Raw genomic sequence first — 24,045 nt, 5'->3', positions numbered from 1 at the left:
TTTTTTATATCCGCCACAGATCTCTCTGGAGAACACAACATTGACGGCTTCAGCAACGCTGTGCCACTCCGTGGATTTTCTCTTGTTTTGCAGAAGCACTTCCTTTCATTTCTCCACCTCACCCACAGGTACCTCAACTTCTGCTTCTGTGAAATTGCGCTTCCTTGATCTACGGTCGCCATGTCATTGGCGGAGCGCTGCAACAACCGGCTTATGTATATGTGTGAGGTCCACAAGGCACTTTGCATTGACTATTTATGGCAGTAAGTGGGCGTGGTGAGGGCGGGATGTGACTAAAATGCAGCTGAGAAACTTTCTAGTTAATCTCTGATTTATGAAGCGGAGATTGCGTGCAGCTGTGCGTCCTCCATGTTTGATAGATCACAAGCCTACCTGGCGTAAGCACTTTTTTATTTGCAGAGCTTAAGTACGGTTTTAGTGTTTTATAAATGAGACCCCTGGTGTTCACAGAGACCCTCACCCTGATTCTGACCCCGAGTCCTACACCGGGTTGGAGAAGGTGACTCGGCTGCTGACGAAGCAGATTGGGTTTCACTGATCTGAATCTGAAAGGACAGAAGGCTAATAATAGCTCCCGCGGCTCTGGTCACATGACCAACCCGTTTCACTCCTTAAGTCAGAGCAGAGGTCACGTTTACTCCAGAACCAGAACCATGGCCCTGTCTGTGATTGCTGGGCGCACTCAGGTCATGGAGCTGGGTTACATGTCACTAGCTGCGTAACTCAGCCAGACATTAACTAGATCTTATGACTGATCTGAGGTCTGTTTGGTTTCCTGGCTTCTTCTACGGTTAAACATCAGTAATAAATCTTCTCTGATGGAAGATTTATCGCTGAAAAGTGAAAGTTTTTTGACATCAGAGTTAATTTATCCTCTCAAGTTCGTATTTTGTTAACATTGTCAGTTGAGACTCAGTCCTGTCAGCAGCTACAGAAAATACAGATTTAGTAGAAAAGCACATTTGAGTTGTAGATAAAATAATCAAACATGGACTGACCGAAGGCCCTTCTACAGCGCTCCACTCAGCATAAAAACATGTAATAACACAACACCAGTTCATTTCTGAGGTTGTAGCGCCTCTGAGCTAACCGCTAACATTTAACTAACCGTGTTTAACTAGCGCCAGCTAACCACAGCTAAAGCGGCGACGACCAGCCGGTGAGAACTGTGAGTTTTATTTAATGTGAGTAAAAAGCTGTGTGTGGATTCCTGGCCCAGACTTATTCGTGAACGTCTGACACATGTAGGCGAAGCTTTATGTCACACGTGACGGGAGACGTGTCCAAATCCACACGTGTAGAGGAGGTGAGAGAGCAGGCTTGGAGAAGTCGGATTCTCCGGGTTTCATCAGCAGGAGGAAGCTGCTCAGAACCAGACACCTGCTTCTTTATTGTTGTGGCATTTATTATTTATTTATTTGTTGTTGTTTTTAAATAACTGAGACAAAAGATCTCAGTGGGCCCGTCAAAATAAAACCACCGTCTCATTTACTGTTAATCGCGTCACTTCTGTGGGCTGACGTCTCCCCATCCTCTCCTCCAGTCGTGGGACGTCTTCTTTCGGAACGCCAACGCTGGCGCTCCCCCTGGCGCCGCGTACCAGTCTCCTCTGGGTCTGTCTGCGGCGCCGGGCCTCGTCACGCCTCAGCTCTCCTCCCTGGTCGGAGCTCCGCCCAACGTGGAGAAGCTGGTGGAGGATCACTTGGCTGTGCAATCCCTCATCAGGGCCTATCAGGTACAGAGACGTGTGTGTGTGTGTGTGTGTGTGTGTAATACATTATAACCCATGTGGGAATCAGATGTGTGAAAATTGATAATGTGTCCAGAATATTGGTGAGATCTCAACAATTAATCAAGCACAAACATGTTAATATTGTTCTTCTCTTTCTCACTCACCTTCCTCCTCCTCCTCCTCCTCCTCCAATCCTTCGTTTCTTCTCTTGAACTTCCTGTTTAATCTGTCCTTCTGCATCTTTGTGTTACTCTCTACATCTCCTTGCTTTGCTCCTCCTCTATTTGGCTTTTTTATCTCCTGTCATTCTGTCCTCCTCCTCTTCATGTTCTCGGTGGGTTCTGCGCTGTTGTCCCCCCTCCGTAGATCCGAGGGCACCACGTGGCCCAGCTGGACCCGCTCGGCATCATGGACGCTGATCTGGACTCGTGTGTTCCCACTGACATCATCACCTCCTCCGACAAGCTAGGTGAGGAGCTTGTCCACTGCCTTGTCACCTGTTCTCTTACCCTGATTCACCTGGCTCTCAGACTCACCTGTAGAAGCAGCCGTTTGAGATCTGAAGCTGCTGCTCATTGGAGGACTTTCCTCGGAGTGCTGGCTGGATTCTTCACCTTCTCTTGTACGAGGGCAGTTTTCCTGGCTGTGTTGGCTCACTGGAAGCTCCTCCTATAGGACGAAGGTTTAACTCTTCCCCATGTGGAAAACTAACCCTGTTAGAGGTGCTAGTTATAGGAATTGACTATCAGCTTGAAACAGAACCATAAAACTGATGCTTCTTCTAAAGAGAAGTTGGTTAAAACTGGAACCATCTTCCTTCTCTGGTTCTACTAACCAGGTGTGCCCAACCCTGATCCCCAAGATCCCATATCCAGCTTGTTTTATGTCTCACTCCGCTAATTCAGTGGCTGAATCACCTGTTCAGCAGCTACTCAGGCTCTGCAGAACACTGCTAATCACCACTGATTCAAATCAGGTGTGTTGAAACAGGGAAACGTCTAAAACATGCTGGAGAGGGGATCTCAAGGATCAGGGTTGGGCACACCTAGCAGGAGCTCATTAAGAGCTCATTGTTTTTATTACTGACACAATAAACACAGATTTATTCAGGTTGAAGGTTTGAATCGTGGCATAGTGGTAGTGTCCGCCCTGAGACTGGGAGATCACGGTTCGATTCCTGGTTGAGTGATACCAAAGACTTAGAAAAAATGGGACCCAATGCCTCCCTGCTTGACACTAAGCATTAAGGGGTTGGATTGGGGGGTAAAACCACCAAATGGTTCCCGAGCGCGGCTGTGTGTGGTGTGTGTGGGACTTTGGGTGTTTCTCAAAGCCAAGGAACCTCGCCGTGATGTCTTGGCTCCGCCCCTGTTGCCTAGGAGATACGTCATCAGGAGCCGCCAAGACGTGTTCCAATGTTCACGTTCTACCGAGGCGTGTGTTCGCCGTTTGTTAGCCGTTTAGCTAGCTGTGCGATGATACACGGGAGGTGTCTTGTAGCCTAGCCTTGGTCAAAAATTACCCAGAATACACCGCGGTATTTTCAAAAGGACGGCGGATCAGAAGCCGGCAGCTACTTCGGGGACAATTTTCAAGTTTAAAAGTAAGTCAGCTAATTTAAAATGTTGTTTTAGATCCAAAGAAGTTATCTATGGTTGGTTAGTAGCTTAGTAGTTGCAGCTTCGGTGGCTAGCGGGTAGTAACTCACTTATATTTTTAATTTAATAAACATATACACAATTTAAAAAGTAAAAGTCTCATTATATATTGAAACCAATATGTATAAAATATAATGTTATCTCCCCGTCACGTGACGTTACGTGACCGCCGTGGAAGCCGCGGTCACGTGATGAGAGTCTTTTCCATTTAACTGTTTTCTTTGACCAAGGAAGGATACTGTCCTCGTAAGCAAGGCGCCTGGCCTTGCAAGACATCGCCTCGCAAGGCCAGGCGCCTTGACATTGAGAAACACCTCTTATCTTCTCCAGCTGTAGTTTAAAGGAGCTGTGTGGATCACTTACTGCCATCTAGTGGTCTAGGAGGACCTGGCAGCCTTCTAAAGCCAGCATGAAGCCGTTAGCGTGTGTTATTAATCAGTCTAACATGCATGTCTAACAGTTTAAAAACAGTTTAGATGAAAGTTTCTGTTGTTTTTGCTTTCAAACTTTTGTCTTAAATTTAAAGCTATTAACCGCCGATAACCGAGGCTCTGTTCAGGTGTTTTAAACTGGGCTGGTTCTGTTTGAACTAGACATAGAAGCATAAGGACCGCCCCCTAGTGGCTGGCTGCAGGTCTCTGATAAAACCAGAGACGTTGTCCTGATTAGAGCTAGAGCTGGTTTCCAGGTGCCGACACGCAGATCCACCAGGTTCTCACCAAAGCTTAGCTGGAACTAGGGCTGGGCAATAAAGCGAAAATTTCTCATTATCAAAATTTCTGACTTTTATCGAGATCATTTTTCCCATGTCAATAAATTTGATAGTAAAAAATGAAAAGATGTGTGTAGGTTGGCAACGTTCATGTCCCTTTAAGAAGCTGTACCACCTTGAGTCACGTAAAAATGTGACTCAGCGTGATATACGTGACAGCCCCATCTAGTGGACAACTTTTGTCTCTGCGCACACCTGTAGTTATCGTCCGTTTATCGCTATCGAGGTGAAATCCTCAATATATCGTGATATTGATTTAAGGCCAAATCGCCCAGCCCTAGCTGGAATTATTGATTAGATGATTAAAACAGCTGATTGAGTTGTGGTGAGTAGACGGGGCGGGGCTTCCAGCTCCAGACAAACGGATCTTGTCGGTTCTAACAAACAAATTCAACAAAAGCACCACTGATTTACATCCTGAAGTTCTGGTTTACGTCTGAACATGCAACTCTTTGGGTCGGTGACCTGTTCCGTTGGTAATTTCAACTAAATGGTAAATGGCCTGTATTTGATATAGCACCTTCTAGAGTCCTGGAATCGCCTGTTGGTTCTGTAACCCATCTGGTTGGTATCACTTTGCGTTGCTAGCTGGTTGGCTCGGGAACCTGTGGCCGAACCTGCTGGCTGATTGTGGCGTGTTGATGGTCTCGGTTCTGCGTTCCTGTAACCGGCTCAGCTTCATTATATAAAACGGTGTAGATGTTTCAGAACCAGAACTTAATCGAAAAATAATTTATGTGGGTTTTACTTTTTAAAAACGTTTCCTCCACATTTAATAAACCCTCTGACTTCAGACAGTTTTGTGTTTATATTCAGTTATTTTTAGATTTATGAAACCGTTCAGAGAAATGATCTGAGATCAGATGGTTTTATTTTTAGACGTGGTTTCCCTCTGGGTGTGAGTTTGTAATGAAAGCGAAGTGCGCCCTGCTCCCAGGAGTTAGTCTTGTCCCAGCTGTGGTGAAGGTGACCTGCTTCCTGTCTAACCTCAGCATGGTTGAGCTGCGTCTCGTTCTCTTCACCGCGTCAGAAACGATGACGCGGTGGAGACGACGAGGCACCGGGCTGCTGATTGGTCTCTTCGAGCTGTGGATGGTTGTGATGGTGGTGTGTTACGGGCTAAACATGGTGGAGGTATATAACGATGTGATGACTCATGATGGTGTTTCTCCTCATTGCTGCCCCCTGCTGGTGACCCTCCAGATGTGGCTGTGTTCAAGGAGAGGCTGAGACTCCTAATGGTGGGAGGTACGAGATCATCCTGCTGTGTTCCTGCCGTGCAGCCTCTAGCTTAGTGTGCTCTGGGTCCACAACCAGGTTCTGGCCCGGTCCAACAGCAGCAGCAGCAGCTTCCCACCTGGAACTCCTCCTGCAGAAGCAGCAGAAAGACTGACACGTTTCATGTGGTTCAGTGTTTTACTGCCGTTTTAGTAGATTCTTCTAAACCGTTTCCATCAAACTCCTCCAGATGTTCTGATGGGTTTTAACCAACCTGATGACTGTTTAAACGTCAGCTCTGCTGTCATCAGTGATGCTGCTGCTCCAGGCAGCTCAGAGGTCAACAGTGGAGGAAACACTGAACCACGGTGAGAGGTCACAGGGCTCCAGGTGGGTCTGCTGCTTTGCTGCTTCCTGAAGCTGACAGCTGTCGGCTGCTGGAGCATCCAGGTCTGTTTCTGATGGAGGCGGAGCCTCCAGCTGAGTCTACCACATCCGTCTCCTCCAGTTTTTATGGGTTTTCTCAGATCGTCATCATTAGTGATATTTACTTTATTATTATCATTACTATTACTATTACTATAATAACTTTTGTTCCTTTAATCTGTGTATCTTACGGATTTTTACAGAAAAACAAACCAAGAGAAAAAGTTGGGTTCATGTAGTTAAAAACTAGTTAGAATGCAGCAAACTGTAGATGTTCAGTAACCGATGGAGATCTACTGATAACCAGCCGGTAACTAGCTGATTAACGACTGACACAGCAGGTCAACAGAAACCTTGAAGCTCTGAGCATCTGATGCAGGTCCGGGTTCCGGTTCTGGTTCTGCCAGCTGCGGGTGTGTGTTGTTAAAGTCTTGTGTGTCTGTTTCAGAGTCAGACTGCCACGCTCGGTTCGGAGTCGGTCGTCCTCAGATGGGTAACGTTGCTCGGTTTGTCGTCCTGCTTCACGTCTCCGTCACCGCCTTCCTGGGGTGGAGGGGTGATGGACAGCCTTGAGTCGTGACTCGCGTGCTGCTGTATGCTGTACTGCTTCCTGGTTGGCTGATTTTGCTGCTTGAACGGTTAACCGCCAGCTCTCTGATTGGCTGATTCAGTCATGTTCAAACGGAAACCAACAGTTGTTGTTTTTGAGCTGAACTCCCGCAGAACACCCCCTCCCCAGCTTAGTCACGTGACCCGTTGCTGCTGATCGCTGCGTGATGGTCTGATCTGAACCTGACCTCTGAGACCAGAACTGTCGAACGAGTTCACAGAGCTGAAAAAAAGAAACGGCTGATATTTTATCTCAGTTGGAGACGAGATCAAAGTCCGTAAATGATTAAAAATGATTTATTTACAGCTGCATTTGGTTTTAAATCATCTCACAAATAAGAACTATGAAACATTTATTATAAAACTGATTTAAATCTATCTGGTTCTCAGCATCACCAGTTTCTCAGCCCTGGTCTCATTGTTCTGGTGGTTGTGATTGGATCAAAGTCAGGGTCGCTAATGTGTTTTAAATCCTTCCCTGATGGCTAACACCTCGGCTTTGTTTGGTTAACAACGTAAAACGGGACTGGATCTGACCTGACCTGGACCACCACCTGACGGTCCGAGGGCTGAACGCCGCACACACAAAAACATTTACAAATCAAACAACAGCAGGGAAGAGCGATCACTACGAAGTACACAAAGTACTGCTAAACAGTAAAACACGAAATGGCGACACTGTTTACTGTGCATTCTTCAAAAAGGCTGACATTAAACATCTCAACTGAGGGATTCCATCTAATGGTCAACGGCCTTGGGCTCACAACCGCGAAAGCCCGGCCCCGTCCTCCTTTTTGGTCTGAGCGACCAACGGGAGCTGATTGGTCGCCCGAAGAGGCTCGAGTGAGCACAGCAGCTCAGACAAATACGACAGAGCCGCTCCGTGCAACGCTTTAAAAACGAATGAAAGTAGGGCTGCACAATATATCGTAAATATATCGTTATCAGCGTGCACAATGTGCATCTCGCAAAGAGCTGAAAAATATCGCAATGAATGGTCAGCTCAAATGTTTGCTAAACATAATGTGTTCTGTCAATCAAACGGAAGCATGATGTTTTTTAACAAATCAAATAGAGATCTTCACCCATTTGGCCAATCGGGTGGGTTCTCATAGGTTAGATGCCCGCCCCCGAAGCGGACGGCACTTCATTTTGCTTCGCTAATAACGAACCCTGGATCACCAGTGAACTGAAGAATCTGCTAAATGAGAAAAAAAGAGCCTTCAAGGAGGGAGACAGGGAATTATTGGGGAGTATACAGAAGCAACTGAAGATCAAGATCAGAGACAGCAAGGAGGCATGCAGGAAGAAGCTGGAGAACAAACTACAGAGGGACAATATCAGAGATGTCTGGTCAGGGATGAAGAAGATCACAGGCTTCAAGCAGAGGAAGGATTGCACAGATGGCAGCCTGGACACAGCCAATGAACTGAACAAGTTCTTCAATAGGTTCAGTTCAGGAACAAACCCGGCATCCTCCTCGCCTGTCCCCAGCCAATCAGACATCCCATCCTCCTCTGATCCAACATTTTCCTGTCACACGCCAGCTCTTATGTCCTCTAACGCAGTCATGGACTCTTCTGGTTCTATAAATCTGTCTTCAACCAAGTCAGGAGATGCTGCTGCCCCATTTACCTCCCCCTCCCACCTATCTGTCTCTAGAAGTCAGGTGAAGAGGCAGCTGGAGAGACTGAACAGGAACAAGGCTGCAGGTCCAGATGGTGTCAGCCCCAGGGTACTGAAGGCCTGTGCAGAGCAGCTCTGTGGGATTCTGCAGCACCTCTTCAACCTCAGTCTGGCCCAGGAGAAGGTTCCAGTCCTGTGGAAGACATCCTGCCTTGTTCCAGTTCCAAAGAAAACTCGCCCATCAGTCAATGACGACTACAGACCGGTTGCCCTGACATCCCACATCATGAAGGTCCTGGAGAGACTCCTGTTGGTCCACCTGAATAAGCAAACTAGGACATATCAGGACCCGCTGCAGTTTGCATATCACCATGGAGTTGGAGTTGAAGATGCCATCATCCAGCTGCTTCAACCAACCCACTGTCATCTGGACAAAGCAGGCAGCACTGTGAGGGTCATGTTATTTGATTTCTCCAGTGTGTTTAACACAATCCAGCCTGATATACTTTGCCAGAAACTCCAGAAGACACGGGTGGGGGCCTCAACTATCACCTGGATTAAAGACTACCTGACAAACAGACCACAGTTTGTGAGGCTGAAGAACTGCACATCAAACCAGGCGATCAGTAACATTGGGGCACCACAGGGGACTGTACTCTCACCATTCCTTTTCACCCTGTACACCTCAGACTTCCAGTACAAATCAGAGACCTGTCATCTACAGAAATACTCAGATGGCTCTGCAGTTGTCAGGTGTATCAGAGATGGACAGGAAGCTGAGTACAGAGAGCTGGTGGAGCGCTTTGTGGCATGGTGTGGAAACAATCATCTGACCTTGAACGTGAACAAAACAAAGGAGATGATTTTAGACTTCAGAAGAAACAGGGTGGAGTGAAACACTGTTTCCATCATGGGAGAAGAAGTGGAGGTGGTTGAGGAATACAAATACCTTGGAGGTCACCTGGACAACAGACTGGACTGGAGAAAGAACAGCGAAGCCGTTTACAAGAAGGGACACAGCAGACTGCACTTCTTGAGGACGCTTAGGTTCTTGAGGACGCTTAGGTTCTTCAATGTCTGTAGCAAGATGCTTCAGATCTTCTACAAGTCTGTTGTTGAGAGTGTAATCTCTTCAGCCATCGTCTGTTGGGGTAGCAGCATCAGAAGCAGGGACCTGAAAAGGCTCAACAGCCTAATAAAAAAGGCTGGTTCTGTTCTGGGGACGACTGTGGAACCGCTGGAGGAGATGATGCAAAGAAGGATTCTCCAGAGAATCAAGAACATTATGGACAACCCTGAGCATTCTCTTCACAAGACTGTCCGACAACGGAAGAGTGTCTTCAGTCAGAGGCTTCTTCAGTTTGGCTGCAACACTGACCGCTGCTGGAGATCCTTCCTGCCAACAACCATTGTAATATACAACAACTCTTTGATGACTTGATTATTATTATTATTCTGAGCTACTACAGCAATCAATTTCCCTCTGGGATTAATAAAGTGGTTTTGAATTGAATTGAATTTAGATGGTTAGCAAACACCTGAGGTAGCTTTGTTCTGCTCTTTTTGCTGATTCTGCTGTTCCAGGGATCCATCTATTACCTTTTCTTGTTCATTTTCTTTTTCCCTTTCCTCACATCTTTAGCTTTTCTCATTTTGATGAATTTTTTTTGGATTATTTTAGTTCCTGAGTTAAATTTTTATTTATCGCAAGTAATATCATCATCGCAATATTAATCACTGTTATCGAATATCGCAGGTTTTCCTTATATCGTGCAGCCCTAAATGAAAGGGTTTTAAAGTGGATTCTGTACCGAACTGGGAGCCTGTGCAACGTAGCCAAGACTGGAGTGATGTGCTCTCTCCTCTTTGTACCTGTTAAGGATCTAGATGCAGCGTTGTGGAACATCTGCATTCTAAAGATGGAGGCCTGGCTTCTCCATACAAGCAGGGAATTACAGGAGTTAAGACTTGAGGTCACAAACACATGGATGACAGTTTCCAGATGAGCCCTCGTTGGAACAGGTCTAATCTTAGAGATGCACCTTCAAGTGAAAATAAGAACAACACCAGATCTGACGGTCTCATTGATGTGTTTCTAGAGTGAGCTCATCATCCATTTCTACTCCCAGATTAGTACTGACCTCCTTCCTAAATGAGGCCAGTGATGTCAACTCTGGAGCCGTTAAATTCTCACTTCTCACATTTGGGCTCAGTTTTGTCAATGTTGAATTGAGAGCAACCAAGCTTTAACCTTTGATAAATAGTCTGAAAACAGCTGGACTGAGATTGTTGCACCACTCTTCAGGGCAACATGGACCTGGTATTCATCTGCATAAGTAAAAACTTATCTTGTGTTTGTGGAACAACTTGCCCAATGGCAGCAAATAGACAGAGAACAGAAGCGATACAAGACTAGACCCCTGTGGCATGCCTTAGTCCATGGCGACGTAGGCAGATGACACGTCTTACGCCTACTTCACACTGGAGCCATCGGTGGTGTGCCCGAACGCGTTCATTGAACAATCGTTCGTGAATTTTTTCTTTCTTTTTTTTTTTTCGTGAAAGTGAACTGAACTCGTTCGTATTTTGCCTGTCGAACGTAAAAGTGACTGTGCTCGTCTTGGCGTGCGTGAACGGGTTTGTGAACGCGTTCTTTTGCTGTTCTAGCTCCAGATCTCCTCTGAGCTTTTCCGGAGTGAAAGCCTAGCTAAAACATCCTGTTAACCATCGAGTTTATAAAAAGTAGAACCCGCGAAGGCGGCCAAACATAGGCAGTAGCGGTTGGTGCGGCGTCTATTCTTCTACGTCTATGCTGTGTTCAGGAGTCAAAGTTCATTTGGAAAAATTGAAGAGACTTCACCGAAAGATTATTAATTTTTTAATGTTTTGCACTTTTAATATGTTTAGTTTGCTACTTCAGCCTGCTTCCTAAGATACATATATACATATATATGTGTATATATATACATATATATATATATATATACATATATACATATATATATATATATGTATATATACATATATATGTAAAAAATATATATACACATATATATATGTAAATATATACATATATATACACCGATATACACATATATATATATATATATGTAAATATGTTTACATATATATATATATATATATGTAAACATATTTACATATATATATATATATATATGTAAACATATTTACACATATATATATATATGTAAATATGTTTACATATATATATATATATATATATATTATTTTTTTTTTATTATGAACTAAGAAACAAACTAGTTAATTTTAAAATGTATGAACTGAACTTTGAACTAGTTCGTTTTTTTAAACGAACTTTCCCAACACTGGGTGTGGAACAGTTTTCTTGCGAGTTTGCACACCGGGAGAATCTCGGCCGTGGACTGGCTTCTCCGTTGTGTTTCTTGCTGGACTCTCAAGATCACAAAATCCCTCGAGACTTCAAAGGTCTGTTTGTTTATGCCATCCATTAAGTCATGTCTATATTGCTGTTTGATGTCCTTTAAGATGTTGTTCCAGTCCACTGTCAGGATTAAAGCCATAAAAACACTAATACTGGGAGTAAATAAGCTGTTATTTTGACATAATCTACAAAGCCATGTAATTGCATCGCTGCAATAGTCTTTTATTTTGAAAATTACTAGAGGTTTTACACTGAAACAGTGTGTGATTTCCTGTCTAGCTCTATATTAATTGTGGAAATTGCCGTGTCCCAGAAGCAGCTTCTGGCAATAATAGCACCCAATCCTACCGGTAGCGGCGCGGCGCGCTGCTTCTGGAGCTCACCTGAAAATGTCTGTGTTGCAACCGGTTTGAGTCACTTCCATTTATTTATACTGGATTCCTTTTGATGCAATGCTTTAACCGCTGCTGCCCTGCGCCGCTGATGCTTCCCTTGTGAAGTAGGGCTTATTCTCACGCAAAAAGTTTCCGAGGGATGAAACCTAACCCCCTGAATGGCCGGCCCAGTAATTCCCGCCCCCTGTTCCAGGCCGTAAATCTGAATTTCATGGTCAACGGTATCGATCAGCAGTTACATCCAAGACTCCCCTCATTATAAAAACACTTGAACAAAGCTGACTCTGTGATGTAGCAGGCCTTGACCAGGCTGAAGCACCTCCCCAAATCCATGAACATCCAGATTGACCTGCAGCTGGTGCAGCACAACCTTCTCCTACACGTAGAGAAACAGGAAGTCACCATTTGTTGTTATTAATGATCAGGAAACAGGGAGGATAAAAACATTTTAAACGATGTTCAGGTTCAGTCCTGAAACACAAACTTCAGATCAAACAGTTGACTTTAGCTAACACACACACACACACACACACACACACACCCCAAATGTTGCAAGAAGTTTGGCCTAGCCTAGCCTGTGACTCTCTCTCTGTCTCTCTCTCTCTCTCTCTCTGTGTGAACAAACACATGACCTTGCTTTCTTTCATGTCCTCTTGCTTCCTGTTTCCTACAACCTTTCTGCAACTCCTTCCTTTCCTTCTTGTTCCTTGATTGTCCCTCCCTCTCTCTCTTTCTGCCTCTGCTGCTTTGCATCATGGGACTTGTAGGTTTCTACGGGCTGGACGAGTCAGACCTGGATAAGGTGTTCCGGCTGCCCACCACCACCTTCATCGGTGCCTCGGAGACGGCGCTGCCGCTGAAGGAGATCATCCGCCGACTGGAGGTAACACCAGAGACGAGCAGGTGACATCGACATGAAAACGGGGAAACCCGGAGAGGAGGCAGCCATCTTTTGACTTCCTCTTGAGCTCAAGCTGCCCCTGAGGGCCTCTATTTATTTGACCCTGATACCATGTTTAAATCTGGTACTTTTTATTTTACCAGACTTGGAAGACATAAGACCACCAGAACATTGGAGCAACTTCTTAAAATCACTCATGAGTTTTTGTAGAGGATCACGGTGTAGGGAGACAGTTTATCACTCTGTTTAAACAGCTGTGAGCAGGAGTTCTACGCGAGCAGGATTCACAAACACCAGCTGAGCTTCTGACTGTTAAACCATGCGATGTTTAGTGCTGCCAGGATTAGTCAATTAGTCACGACCACGTCAAAATCACCGGTGAGAAGTGTTCGACGTCATTGTTAATTCATTCGCTGCCAGCGTTTCTCAGCGTTTTTACTGTTTTTTTTAAGAGTCACAGAAGACAATTATGTGAGTCTGTGAATTCACAGCGCGGTGCAAACCATCTCTGAGCTCCGGGATCAGGCCGATATTCCTCGACAGCTCGTTAATTTTCCAGTAAGCCAGGAAGCCTCCAAGGCCAATGAGCAGGAAACCCGACACCAACACCACAAATATCCACACGTCTTCAGAGTCCTCCACAGACAGCTGAGAAAGACAGATCAAGTTCCACTGTTTCCAGGAGTCCATGATGTGTCCAACTGGGTCTGTCCCGGAGGGACATCCGGGAGCCCCTTCTCCCGTTCCCATCGTTGAAGACATTGTATCAGTCGCGTTGAGACCACCTGATGAGATCCATTTTAGTGATTTCAGTTTCCAGAAAAAATGCGGAAGCAGCCGTGCACCCAGCACACACAGACAGACAAAGAGCCTTGAGGATAAGATATGGAGGAGAGGAGGAAAAAAGCGTCTGCACCCTCCAAGAGCCGGAAGAAAAATAAATTTTAAACACAGATCTCATGATCTGATATGTTCTCTTTAAGCCCGCCTCCAGCTCCTGATCTGGGTCTTTCCTCCTGCCCAGTATAGAGTAGGTGTCGCATGACGGTCCGACTAATGTAAGGCCATAGAGAGCAGGTAGAGTAGAGCTCTGGAGCTGATGGTTCCGGTATGGAAGTCATATGTGAGACTCTGAACACAGAGCAGGTGTCCATCAGAGGTCCGAGTCAGTAGGTCCGTCTTATCCTGTTCAAGTAACGATCCGAGTTATTTCGGAACTTTCTGCGTGTTTGTGCGTGTAGATGGCGTACTGTCAGCACATCGGCGTGGAGTTCATGTTCATCAATGACCTGGAGCAGTGTCAGTGGATCAGACAGAAGTTTGAGACTCCTGGAGTGATGCAGTTCACTCTGGAGGAGAAAAGGACTCTGTTGGCTCGCATGGTCCGCTCCACCAGGTAAACTCCAGCTGTTCGACCAGCAGGAGGAGGCGTGCACGGGCGTGTCATCCAGTCTGAATCTGTGCCTTCAGGTTTGAGGAGTTTCTGCAGAAGAAGTGGTCTGCAGAGAAACGCTTTGGACTAGAGGGGTGCGAATCTCTGATCCCAGCTCTAAAAACCATCATTGATAAATCCTCAGAGAACGGGGTGGAGAACGTCATCATGGGCATGCCTCACAGGTAACACACACACACGCACACACACCTACACACACTGAAGGAGGCGTCTGACTCTCGGAGGTCCTCTCTTTCAGAGGTCGGCTGAACGTTTTGGCCAACGTGATCCGTAAAGAGCTGGAGCAGATCTTCTGCCAGTTTGACTCCAGACTGGAATCTGCTGATGAGGTTGGAGCTGTTGGATTGATCCTGATGAAGATGTTTGGTTTATGGGACCAGACTGGGTCTGGCGCTAACATCGGGCCTGCCGCGGTTCTGCTTCGCAGGGCTCCGGGGACGTAAAGTACCACCTGGGCATGTACCATCGCCGGATAAACCGAGTGACGGACCGGAACATCACCTTGTCTCTGGTGGCAAACCCTTCACACCTGGAGGCCGTGGACCCAGTGGTTCAAGGAAAAACCAAAGCTGAGCAGTTTTACTGTGGAGACACCAACGGAAACCGGGTGAGTCCGGAACGCGCATCCAGGTCGTGCCCACGTCCTCCTCAAGTGTTCTTTCAGAGGCTAAGCGATCGACCTGTTTATCTGTGTGTTACCTGTCCAGGTGATGTCCATCCTGCTGCATGGAGATGCTGCGTTTGCGGGTCAGGGGATCGTCTACGAGACCTTCCACCTGTCTGATCTGCCGTCCTACACCACGCACGGCACTGTGCACGTGGTGGTCAACAACCAGGTGAGGGATGACCCCGCACTGATCCCGTTGCAGGTGAACGACCTTTGACCTTCTGTCTGTCTGTAGATCGGGTTCACCACCGACCCCCGAATGGCGCGCTCGTCTCCGTACCCAACCGACGTTGCCCGCGTGGTCAACGCTCCCATCTTCCACGTGAACGCCGACGACCCCGAGGCCGTCATCTACGTCTGCAAGGTGGCCGCCGAGTGGAGAGCCGCCTTCCACAAGGATGTGGTTGTCGATCTGGTGAGCTTCTCCTCACACCTGACCTGACCTTGTCCACCTACTTCTGCTTTTCTGTTTGAGTTTAGCTAGAAACGTGATTTTAATCTCACCTCCAACTGCAGGTGGCGCTGCACACGCCTCTACTGTGATGTGTTGTTTTAGTTGGGATGTTTTCACCTGTCCCCGCATGATCCAGCCATGCTTACCTGTGTGCAGGTGTGTTACCGTCGGATGGGCCATAACGAGATGGACGAGCCCATGTTCACTCAGCCGCTGATGTACAAACAGATCAAGAAGCAGAAGCCGGTTCTGCAAAAATACGCCGAAAAGCTGATCGCCGACGGCGCCGTGAGCAGGCAGGAATACGAGGTAAAGGGTTCAGAGTTGGGAGAGACGTTTCTATGGAAACCAGACTCACATGGAAATAGGGTTGTCACGGTGTGAAGATTGAACCTCACGGTTATTGTGACCAAAATAATCACGGTTTTCGGTATTATCGCGGTATTTTTTTAAACATGTAACATTTTCAGACGACTACATAAATCCTGTATATCAGGAAAATATTGTCCTCAGTTTGTGTCTAAATTTAGCCTAAAATGTGTTATTTTGTAATTATGTTGTTTATTTGTTTACATTTATTCCCTTTAGTCTTTAAAATACCAATATTTGCCCATAACTTCTTAATGTTTGTCTGTTTGATGTCATCATTTTAAAAATATTAGACCAGATGATACTCAGTACTCAAGTAGCCTTCTAATCAGATACTTTTTTACCCTTACTTGAGTAATAAACCCTATATCAGGAAAATATTGTCCTCGGTTTGTGTCCTTCCAGTGAGCTTTGCAGATGTGGGAAAATGTCATCAGGCAGTAATCGTTGTTAAATTCATAATTATTCTCGGAGAGAGACCAACTCTTATCTGCCCCTGGGAGCCCCGTAATGCATAGCGTCATTTCAACATGGCGGTGTCCGCGACACGGTTTATATGCAGGTAGCGGCGCTGCGGCTGCTTCATATAGCGACTCGTTGCATTCTCCCTCGACCCAAATCCTCGGATCACACATTTTAGCTAAAACGCTAACGTTAGCTAGCCTTGCGTTGACTGTAGAGTTGTGGGTGATGGTCACACAGATGTGTCATGAGATTTGAAGCGTTGCTGCCTTTCACAGACACTTTTTCTGCACGTGCTGCAAACAGGATAGCCGTCTTCTATCAGCTGTCCCTCGGCATTCTTCAGATATCCAAAAAATGCCCGTACTTCTCACTTTGTCTTCTTTGAGGGATAATAAATGTCCTGAGCGCTGCCGTCTCCTCCTTTGACCATTATTTCAGCTTTTAATATTCATCATCGCTGCCAGGCCAGTACATCTGTCTGTTCAGCAGATGTGGAAAAACGTATGTTTCTAACAAAGACCTAAAGGTTGGGTCATTTCCTGAAGACTGAAAAAAGTCTGTTTTAATATTTCAGCCTGTTTAAAGAGCAAGTCACCCCCAAATCAACTTATTTTGCTGATAAATTTTAAAAATGAGTGTCTAATCGTGCTGCAGACACGTGTAATCAATAGTTTGGCTCTCTGGTGCATCTTAGTTGAAATAAGACATTTCTGCCTAAAACACTTAGCGTTGTGCCCTATTCAGGTAAAAACTGCACTGCATTTGAATTTAAATCTGCCATCGCTATTGGCTAAGATGTGCCTTATGATGTCAGCTGGTACCATATGATGTCACAATGTCGTTGTGAGCCTGTGTGTGTGTTTATCGGCTCCACCCTTTCAGTCTGCTAGGCAACAGCATTTGTTGCATTTTTCAAACAGGAAGTGGGAGTGGATTAAGATTCTGGCAGGGGGTGACTTGCTCTTTAAGGTTCAGCTGAGAAAGACAAAGAATTGATGTTTCCTAAACAGAGAGAAACTTAAAGGGACTCTTAAGGAAATTTGAAGTTTTTTTGCTCGCGATCGCCACTCAGGCCTAACGTGTAGCTGCAGCTTCAATAGTGGGCTCGTGCACGAGGCGCGCATGCTGTACGTGCACACTCCTTAACGAAAATAACAGCTGAGACAGTCCCTTGTGTGTGTGTGTGTGTTTGTGTGTGTGTGTGTGTGTGTGTGTGTGTGTGTGTGTGTGTGTGTGTGTGTGTGGTTTGGAGGACAGAGGACAGGAGAACACACAGCTAATTAATTAAATAATGTGGTTCTGTACCTTTCTCTTCAGCACAGCCGACAAAGGTTTATGATGGGTCAGTCCTCCTGCATGCTCAGATCATTCCCTTCCCTTGCTTGAAAAATTGTTCCAAAATGAAAGTTGAACCCACATCTTTTTTATCTGTGAATTCAATGCCGTTCGGCGAGTCTCAAATAAAAATTTGGGCATCTTACTGTAAAAAAATATACCATTAATGTAAAAAATAAACTAAATAAACTATGTTCACATCCAGAATCAAACCCAGGTCTTCAGCGCGAGAGTCCAACGTCTTACTGGGTGAGCTAAAGCGCCAGTGACGTCCTTTGTATCTGTAACATTTATATCCTTGATGACAGCTGAAACAACGTTCAAAGAACGGTTCGGAGTGAAAATGGCTATTTTGTTGCTAATTAGCAGGAAATATCTAGAAGAAAGTTCTACAGAAAGTAGCTAAGGGTCCTCAGAAATGTAGCTAGCTTTGTCACTAGGCGTTAGGAACAGCGACAAAGTGGCACTGCCTCTCTCTCTGCCGCTAAAGCTACGGATAGCAAATGCTACGGGCGATGCCTGAGCGTGAACGCGCATGAAGCAGCCTGCTCGACCCGAGCATCTCTCTTTTTCTGTGATTTTACAGAAAAACAGGCAATCACAGTAAAAATGCCAGGGCTCATTCTACAGGACCAGGGCATTGCAGGAGAATGTATGAAGAAGACATTTATTATTTCTATACATGTTTTGGCTGTCAGACTTCCATAATGTCCCTTTAAACTGTTTAAAATAATTTATTTTAATTTTTTTACACATTAAAATTTATTTTAGTCTCTAGAATTTACTTCCAGTAAAGTCTAATTTAAAATTTCTGTAACTCTGTACCCGGTCCCCTCTCCTCTCTCGCTGTAACAAAAATAAACCGAAGGAGGTCTTCTCCGGACGTTCCCTCACAGGCCTTTACCTGGCGCCCTCCTCTCATTTAGCCTCGCCCACCACCCAAGATGGCGCTGTCGCCTTTAGATGAGCGGTTCCACCACCACACCTGGGTTTTCTTCCAAACAGACGGGTTGTTTACCCTCCTGAGTGGTTTGTTTCCTCCGTTAGATGAGTAAACACGTGACTTTGTTCTTCTGCAGGAGGAGATCGCCAAGTACGACAAGATCTGTGAGGAGGCTCACGCACGCTCCAAAGATGAGAAGATCCTCCACATCAAGCATTGGCTGGACTCCCCGTGGCCCGGTGAGACTGGGACCAGAACCATTGCCGTCCCAAACCCAAACCCAGAACCTTAAGTCTCAGAACCTGCTGCTGGTCTCATAGAAGTTCTTCTTCCAGGTTTTTTCACTCTGGACGGACAGCCCAAGTCCATGAGCTGTCCCACCACCGGGATCTCCGAGGCGGACCTGAACCAAATTGGACAGGTGGCGTCCTCCGTCCCCGTAGAGGACTTCACCATCCACGGAGGTCCGAGTCCAGCTCAGAGACGCTCCGGAAGGTTTTCTGGGATCTGAATAGGACTGACTGTTTGTGTCCAATCAGGTCTGAGCCGGATCCTAAAAGGCCGAGCTGAGATGGTCCGGCACCGGACGGTGGACTGGGCCCTGGCAGAATACATGGCATTCGGGTCGCTGCTGAAAGAGGGCATCCACGTCAGACTGTCGGGTCAGGATGTAGAGCGAGGGACATTCAGGTACCGTAGGGGACAAACTGGTACCAGAACCAGAACTGGGTTTGACCTGGCTGGACCTGGACCGGGACTGGGCCGGGGTTCTTCTCTAGACCGTGTGTGACTCGTGTTTAAACTGTTTGACCCCAGCCACCGTCACCATGTCCTCCACGACCAGAACGTGGACAAGCGGACCTGCATCCCGATGAACCACCTGAGTCCGGACCAGGCCCCGTACACGGTCTGTAACAGCTCGCTGTCCGAGTACGGCGTCCTCGGTGAGTGTCCGCTGCTGTCCCCGCTGTCCCTCTGCCCCCGCGTTCCCTTTGACCTCTGAACCCTGACCTCTCCAGGCTTTGAGCTGGGCTTCGCCATGGCCAGTCCCAACGCCCTGATCCTGTGGGAGGCCCAGTTCGGAGACTTCCACAACACAGCCCAGTGCATCATCGACCAGTTCATCTGTCCGGGTCAGGCCAAGTGGGTCCGGCAGAACGGCATCGTGCTACTGCTGCCGCACGGGATGGAGGGCATGGTGAGGGACACACACACACACACGCACACACACTACCCTGTTCATTTCCAGGCGTGTCCTCTAACTGACGCCTGCTCGGCTCCTCAGGGTCCAGAACATTCTTCGGCCCGTCCAGAACGATTCCTCCAGATGTGCAACGACGACCCAGATGTCATGCCTGTGAGAGCTACAGAAACAGAACGATACCAACAGCTGGTTGTGTGTTCTAACGCTGGTTCTGCTTCTCAGAACATCACAGAGGACTTTGCGGTCCGTCAGCTGTACGACTGTAACTGGATCGTCGTGAACTGTTCCAGCCCGGGAAACTACTTCCATGTTCTGAGACGGCAGATCCTGCTCCCCTTCAGGAAACCGGTGAGGCTCAGACCAGAACCAGAACCTTCTCAGTGAGCCAGAAACATCCCTGGATCTGGTTCTGACGGCGGTCATTCCCTCCCACTTATCCATCACTCCTCTTCTCATTTAGTTTGTCTGAACTGAGACTTTTATTTTGAAGATCTTCTTTTTGCCCTTCCTGTTTGCAGCTGATCGTCTTCACTCCCAAATCCCTCCTGCGCCACCCGGAGGCCAGGTCCGGCTTCGACGAGATGCTGCCCGGTAACCAGCCCCTCACCTGGTCCGTGAGCCTAAAGGTTTCAGTGTGACCTTCATCTTCCTCTTCCTCCTCGATCAGGATCGCACTTCCAGAGGCTGATCCCGGATGACGGTCCGGTGTCCGAGCGTCCAGACGCCGTGAAGAGGCTGATCTTCTGCACCGGAAAGGTTTACTACGAGCTGACGAAAGAGAGGAAGAGCAGAGGCCTGGAGGACACGGTGGCCATCGCACGCATGGAGCAGGTGCACACACACACACACACACACACACACACACACACACACACACACACACACACACACACACACAGTTTACAGTAAAGCCGGGCGGACACTGTGCGACTTTTTCACTCGTAGCACTCCGCTTCAGCTACGAGTTCCTCGCAGGGCAGATCTCACGTGCCATGTGCTCACGCTGTACGTCTGGTAGCAACACGTCGGACCTAAAATATGCTAAAAATAGCAGTTTTTACTCAACACGTCAGACTTTCTTGTTTGCCTGTTGTCCTTCGGGAATGCTGCAGGGGGACACACGGGGATTTATGGGGGTTGGATGAGGAAAACGAAATAAAGAAAGTAAATCTGAGTTTTGTGATCAGTTTAATTTGGCACGAACACGACAAACACGCTTTCGTGTCAATCTTTGTGAGTAAAAAAACGTGTAGAAATAAAAACGAACAACGTGTGTTATTAGGGAAATAGCGGGCGAGCGGCGTTGATGCAGGATTGCGCATGCGCCGTGAGCGGTTCTGGAACTTTTTTTGGGTCGCAGCTGCTCGCAGCGCCGCTTCAACAGTGCGATACCCTCACGAGGGACGAGCAAAATACCAAACACGCCAGAAGTCCGTGCGAGCTCACCATTGCTGATCGGCAGCTGGTCACGTGGTGTTAATCGCCTCTCGTAGCCCCCTGTACACTACACGACGCAAAACTCGCCCCGATCTCGTGGATTCTCGCACGAGTGGAAAATCGGCTCCAAAAAGTCACGCAGTGTCCGCCCGGCTTAACTAGTTTTCATGGTCACTATTGTTTACTAGAGCGTCTTTCTGTAACTCACAACAGGGTTGGGCTTCGAGCATCGATTGGACTTCCAACTGTTCGTTTTTCCGGGAATCGTTCAAAGTTTATTTCGATTCCTAGAATGCCGACAGAAGAGGAATCCGCGGCCGATCTTCGTGAAAAATAAACGTGATCTGCAAATTGTGATCAATGCTTTTCAGAGCTGATCACACCAGCTGTCTGTGTGCAGCACAGAGTCCCCCACCCCCCCCACCCCCACCACCCAGATATAAACAAACGCGTCTGCCGAACTTTTACTCCGTAGTGTAAACGTTAACTCCTGCAGCGTAGAGGAAACGTGTTAAATACGTCAACACGGTGGATTTAATAGAAGCTTTAAAGAGCAAACTGGACGGTGTGAGGTGAGTTTGTCTCACTGCAGGAATAAAAACACACACGGAGCGTCAGCAGGTGTGTGTGTGTGGGGGGGGGGGGGGGGGGTAAGGTGCTTTGGAGTCCTCTAACAGAAAGGTGCTGTACAATATTTATTACTATTATCTCGAGTTGCTGGTTTTAACAGAAGCAGTTTCACGTCTGACGCTTTGAGGTTTCTGACCCGAACGGGAAACCCAGTTAACGGCGTTGTTTGTCTCCCTGCAGCTGTCTCCGTTCCCATTCGACCAGGTGAAGGCGGAGTTTGAGCGCTTCCCCAACGCCGACCTGGTCTGGTGTCAGGAGGAGCACAAAAACCAGGGTTACTACGACTACGTGAAACCCCGCATCAGGACCACCATCAACAAGGCCAAGCCTGTCGGGTAGCCATCTTCTTCGCCTTCGTCGTTACGTGCAGATCAGTGGCCACTGCACCTGGTGACCTCTGACCCTGTTCTCTTTGTGTCTCAGGTACGCCGGCAGAGATCCAGCTGCAGCTCCGGCGACAGGAAACAAGAACACTCACCTGATGGAGCTGCGGCGCTTCCTGGACACCGCCTTTGACATGGATGCATTCAGAGATCAGCAGTAAAGCTGTAGCCAGCTGCACCTGGAGCAGAACCTCACCTGGACACACACACACACACGGACACACACACACAACATCTGATATCTTGTCTGGCTTCAACACTACAGAGCAGACCGGATCTTCATCGGAGCAGCTTCAAGCTTCGCAGAACATCCGTTTCCTTCCTTTAGTTTGAGTGACAGGGACATGTCTCGCGCTGATAGTCGTTTCCAGGAATGGAGTCGCCATGGCAACATGCAACATCAGAGAGGCGGTCCTATCTGCCATGTTGAATCTGACCCGAGTCCAGCTTCACCCTAAAGGGGCTCGGTAGCGTTTAGTTTGACTCTAAAAGGAAACGTGTTGCTTGTAATGGAGCTAGGCCTGCAACACACACACACACACACACTCTCTCTCTCCAGCTGTTCTAGACCAGCAAAAGCATCATCATCATTTTCATCACTCCCACACACACAATGCTTCTGCTCTACAGGAAATGTTTAACTTCCCGTTTCAAACTCCACCTTTAGACTCATTAGCGCTCCTCTGGGAGTGAATGGGAGTCCAGCTACCAGGGAGAGAGGAGGCTTTCTTTGTTTTTGTTTATTTAATTTTGTTTGTTTCTGGCGTTTTTTGCTCATTAATGAAGGTCTGTAATTAGTCACTATGGTAATGCCTAACTCTGAGGTTTTATTGAATCTTATTCTGAAAGATGAGAGATGACACGGGACCGCTTTGCCCCGCTCATCCTCCCCAAACGGACTGGACCACGATCATTCGGCCCACCCGGCCTCACTAAGCGAGCACTCATCTTGTGCCAAATGCGCTGCAGCGTGTCACGTTTTCCTATTACGCTCTGGTGTTGCAGCAGGAAACCAAGAGAGACGACGGCGGAGGCTGAATCCGCTGCAGCTTCTGTGACACAAAGAAATTCATTTATTTATTTTCATAATGGGGGACTGAAGTTGTCTTTGTTATTTTGCTCCATTCAATAAAGGATTCTGAGAAGCTGCTGCTTCCGCCTCGTTCCTGTCTAAAGAAAATTCAGCTCCATGTTAAAGTTTCACTTTACCGGTTTTGTTTTTTGACAGAATTTCAGGCACAAGATGCTTATTTAAACCAGGATGTGCACCAGCGTTCGTCCCTCTGGTGATTTATTTCAGGTACATGTCACGTTACCATGACATGTCGTCGTCGTCTTCCTCCGCTTATCCGGGTCCGGGTCGCGGGGGCAGCATCCCAACTAGGGAGCTCCAGACCGTCCTCTCCCCAGCCACCTCCACCAGCTCCTCCGGCAGGACCCCAAGGCGTTCCCGGACCAGATTGGAGATGTAACCTCTCCATCGTGTCCTGGGTCGACCCGGGGGCCTCCTGCCGGCAGGACATGCCCGAAACACCTCCCCAGGGAGGCGTCCAGGAGGCATCCTGACCAGATGCCCAAACCACCTCAACTGACTCCTTTCGATCCGGAGGAGCAGCGGTTCTACTCCGAGTCCCTCCCGAATGTCCGAGCTCCTCACCCTATCTCTAAGGCTGAGCCCGGCCACCCTACGGAGGAAACTCATTTCGGCCGCTTGTATCCGCGATCTCGTTCTTTCGGTCATTACCCAAAGCTCATGACCATAGGTGAGGATTGGGACGTAGATCGACCGGTAAATCGAGAGCCTGGCTTTCTGGCTCAGCTCCCTCTTCCCCACGACAGATCGGCTCAGCGTCCGCATCACCGCAGACGCCGAACCGATCCGCCTGTCGATCTCCCGATCCCTCCTACCCTCACTCGTGAACA

At 47.4% G+C, this 24,045-nt stretch overlaps 1 protein-coding gene across 2 annotated transcripts in view; it reads left to right on the top strand.

The window, feature by feature from the left end:
* The window catches only part of ogdha (oxoglutarate dehydrogenase a), a 30,219-nt gene extending 7,868 nt beyond the window's left edge, over positions 1-22,351 (top strand). The window contains exons 3-25 of one of the 2 annotated variants that reach the window (XM_015960362.3): positions 1,565-1,756; positions 2,120-2,222; positions 5,387-5,431; positions 6,276-6,320; positions 12,649-12,764; positions 14,024-14,178; positions 14,253-14,399; positions 14,474-14,564; positions 14,663-14,842; positions 14,943-15,071; positions 15,138-15,317; positions 15,513-15,665; positions 18,605-18,707; positions 18,804-18,932; positions 19,008-19,158; positions 19,285-19,412; positions 19,488-19,666; positions 19,754-19,825; positions 19,895-20,020; positions 20,191-20,263; positions 20,340-20,503; positions 21,920-22,074; positions 22,163-22,351. In XM_015960362.3, the coding sequence (XP_015815848.1) occupies positions 1,565-1,756; positions 2,120-2,222; positions 5,387-5,431; positions 6,276-6,320; positions 12,649-12,764; positions 14,024-14,178; positions 14,253-14,399; positions 14,474-14,564; positions 14,663-14,842; positions 14,943-15,071; positions 15,138-15,317; positions 15,513-15,665; positions 18,605-18,707; positions 18,804-18,932; positions 19,008-19,158; positions 19,285-19,412; positions 19,488-19,666; positions 19,754-19,825; positions 19,895-20,020; positions 20,191-20,263; positions 20,340-20,503; positions 21,920-22,074; positions 22,163-22,283 (2,937 nt within the window). In that variant the 3' untranslated portion in view covers positions 22,284-22,351. The remainder of the gene's footprint in view (positions 1-1,564; positions 1,757-2,119; positions 2,223-5,386; positions 5,432-6,275; positions 6,321-12,648; positions 12,765-14,023; positions 14,179-14,252; positions 14,400-14,473; positions 14,565-14,662; positions 14,843-14,942; positions 15,072-15,137; positions 15,318-15,512; positions 15,666-18,604; positions 18,708-18,803; positions 18,933-19,007; positions 19,159-19,284; positions 19,413-19,487; positions 19,667-19,753; positions 19,826-19,894; positions 20,021-20,190; positions 20,264-20,339; positions 20,504-21,919; positions 22,075-22,162) is intronic. The other variant, XM_015960365.3, reaches the window with a different exon arrangement.
* The last annotated feature ends 1,694 nt before the right edge of the window (positions 22,352-24,045 follow it).

This window comes from Nothobranchius furzeri, chromosome 10 (assembly GCF_043380555.1).
Source record: "Nothobranchius furzeri strain GRZ-AD chromosome 10, NfurGRZ-RIMD1, whole genome shotgun sequence".
Lineage (NCBI taxonomy): Eukaryota > Metazoa > Chordata > Actinopteri > Cyprinodontiformes > Nothobranchiidae > Nothobranchius > Nothobranchius furzeri.
This window is presented reverse-complemented; position numbering and strand designations above follow the sequence as displayed.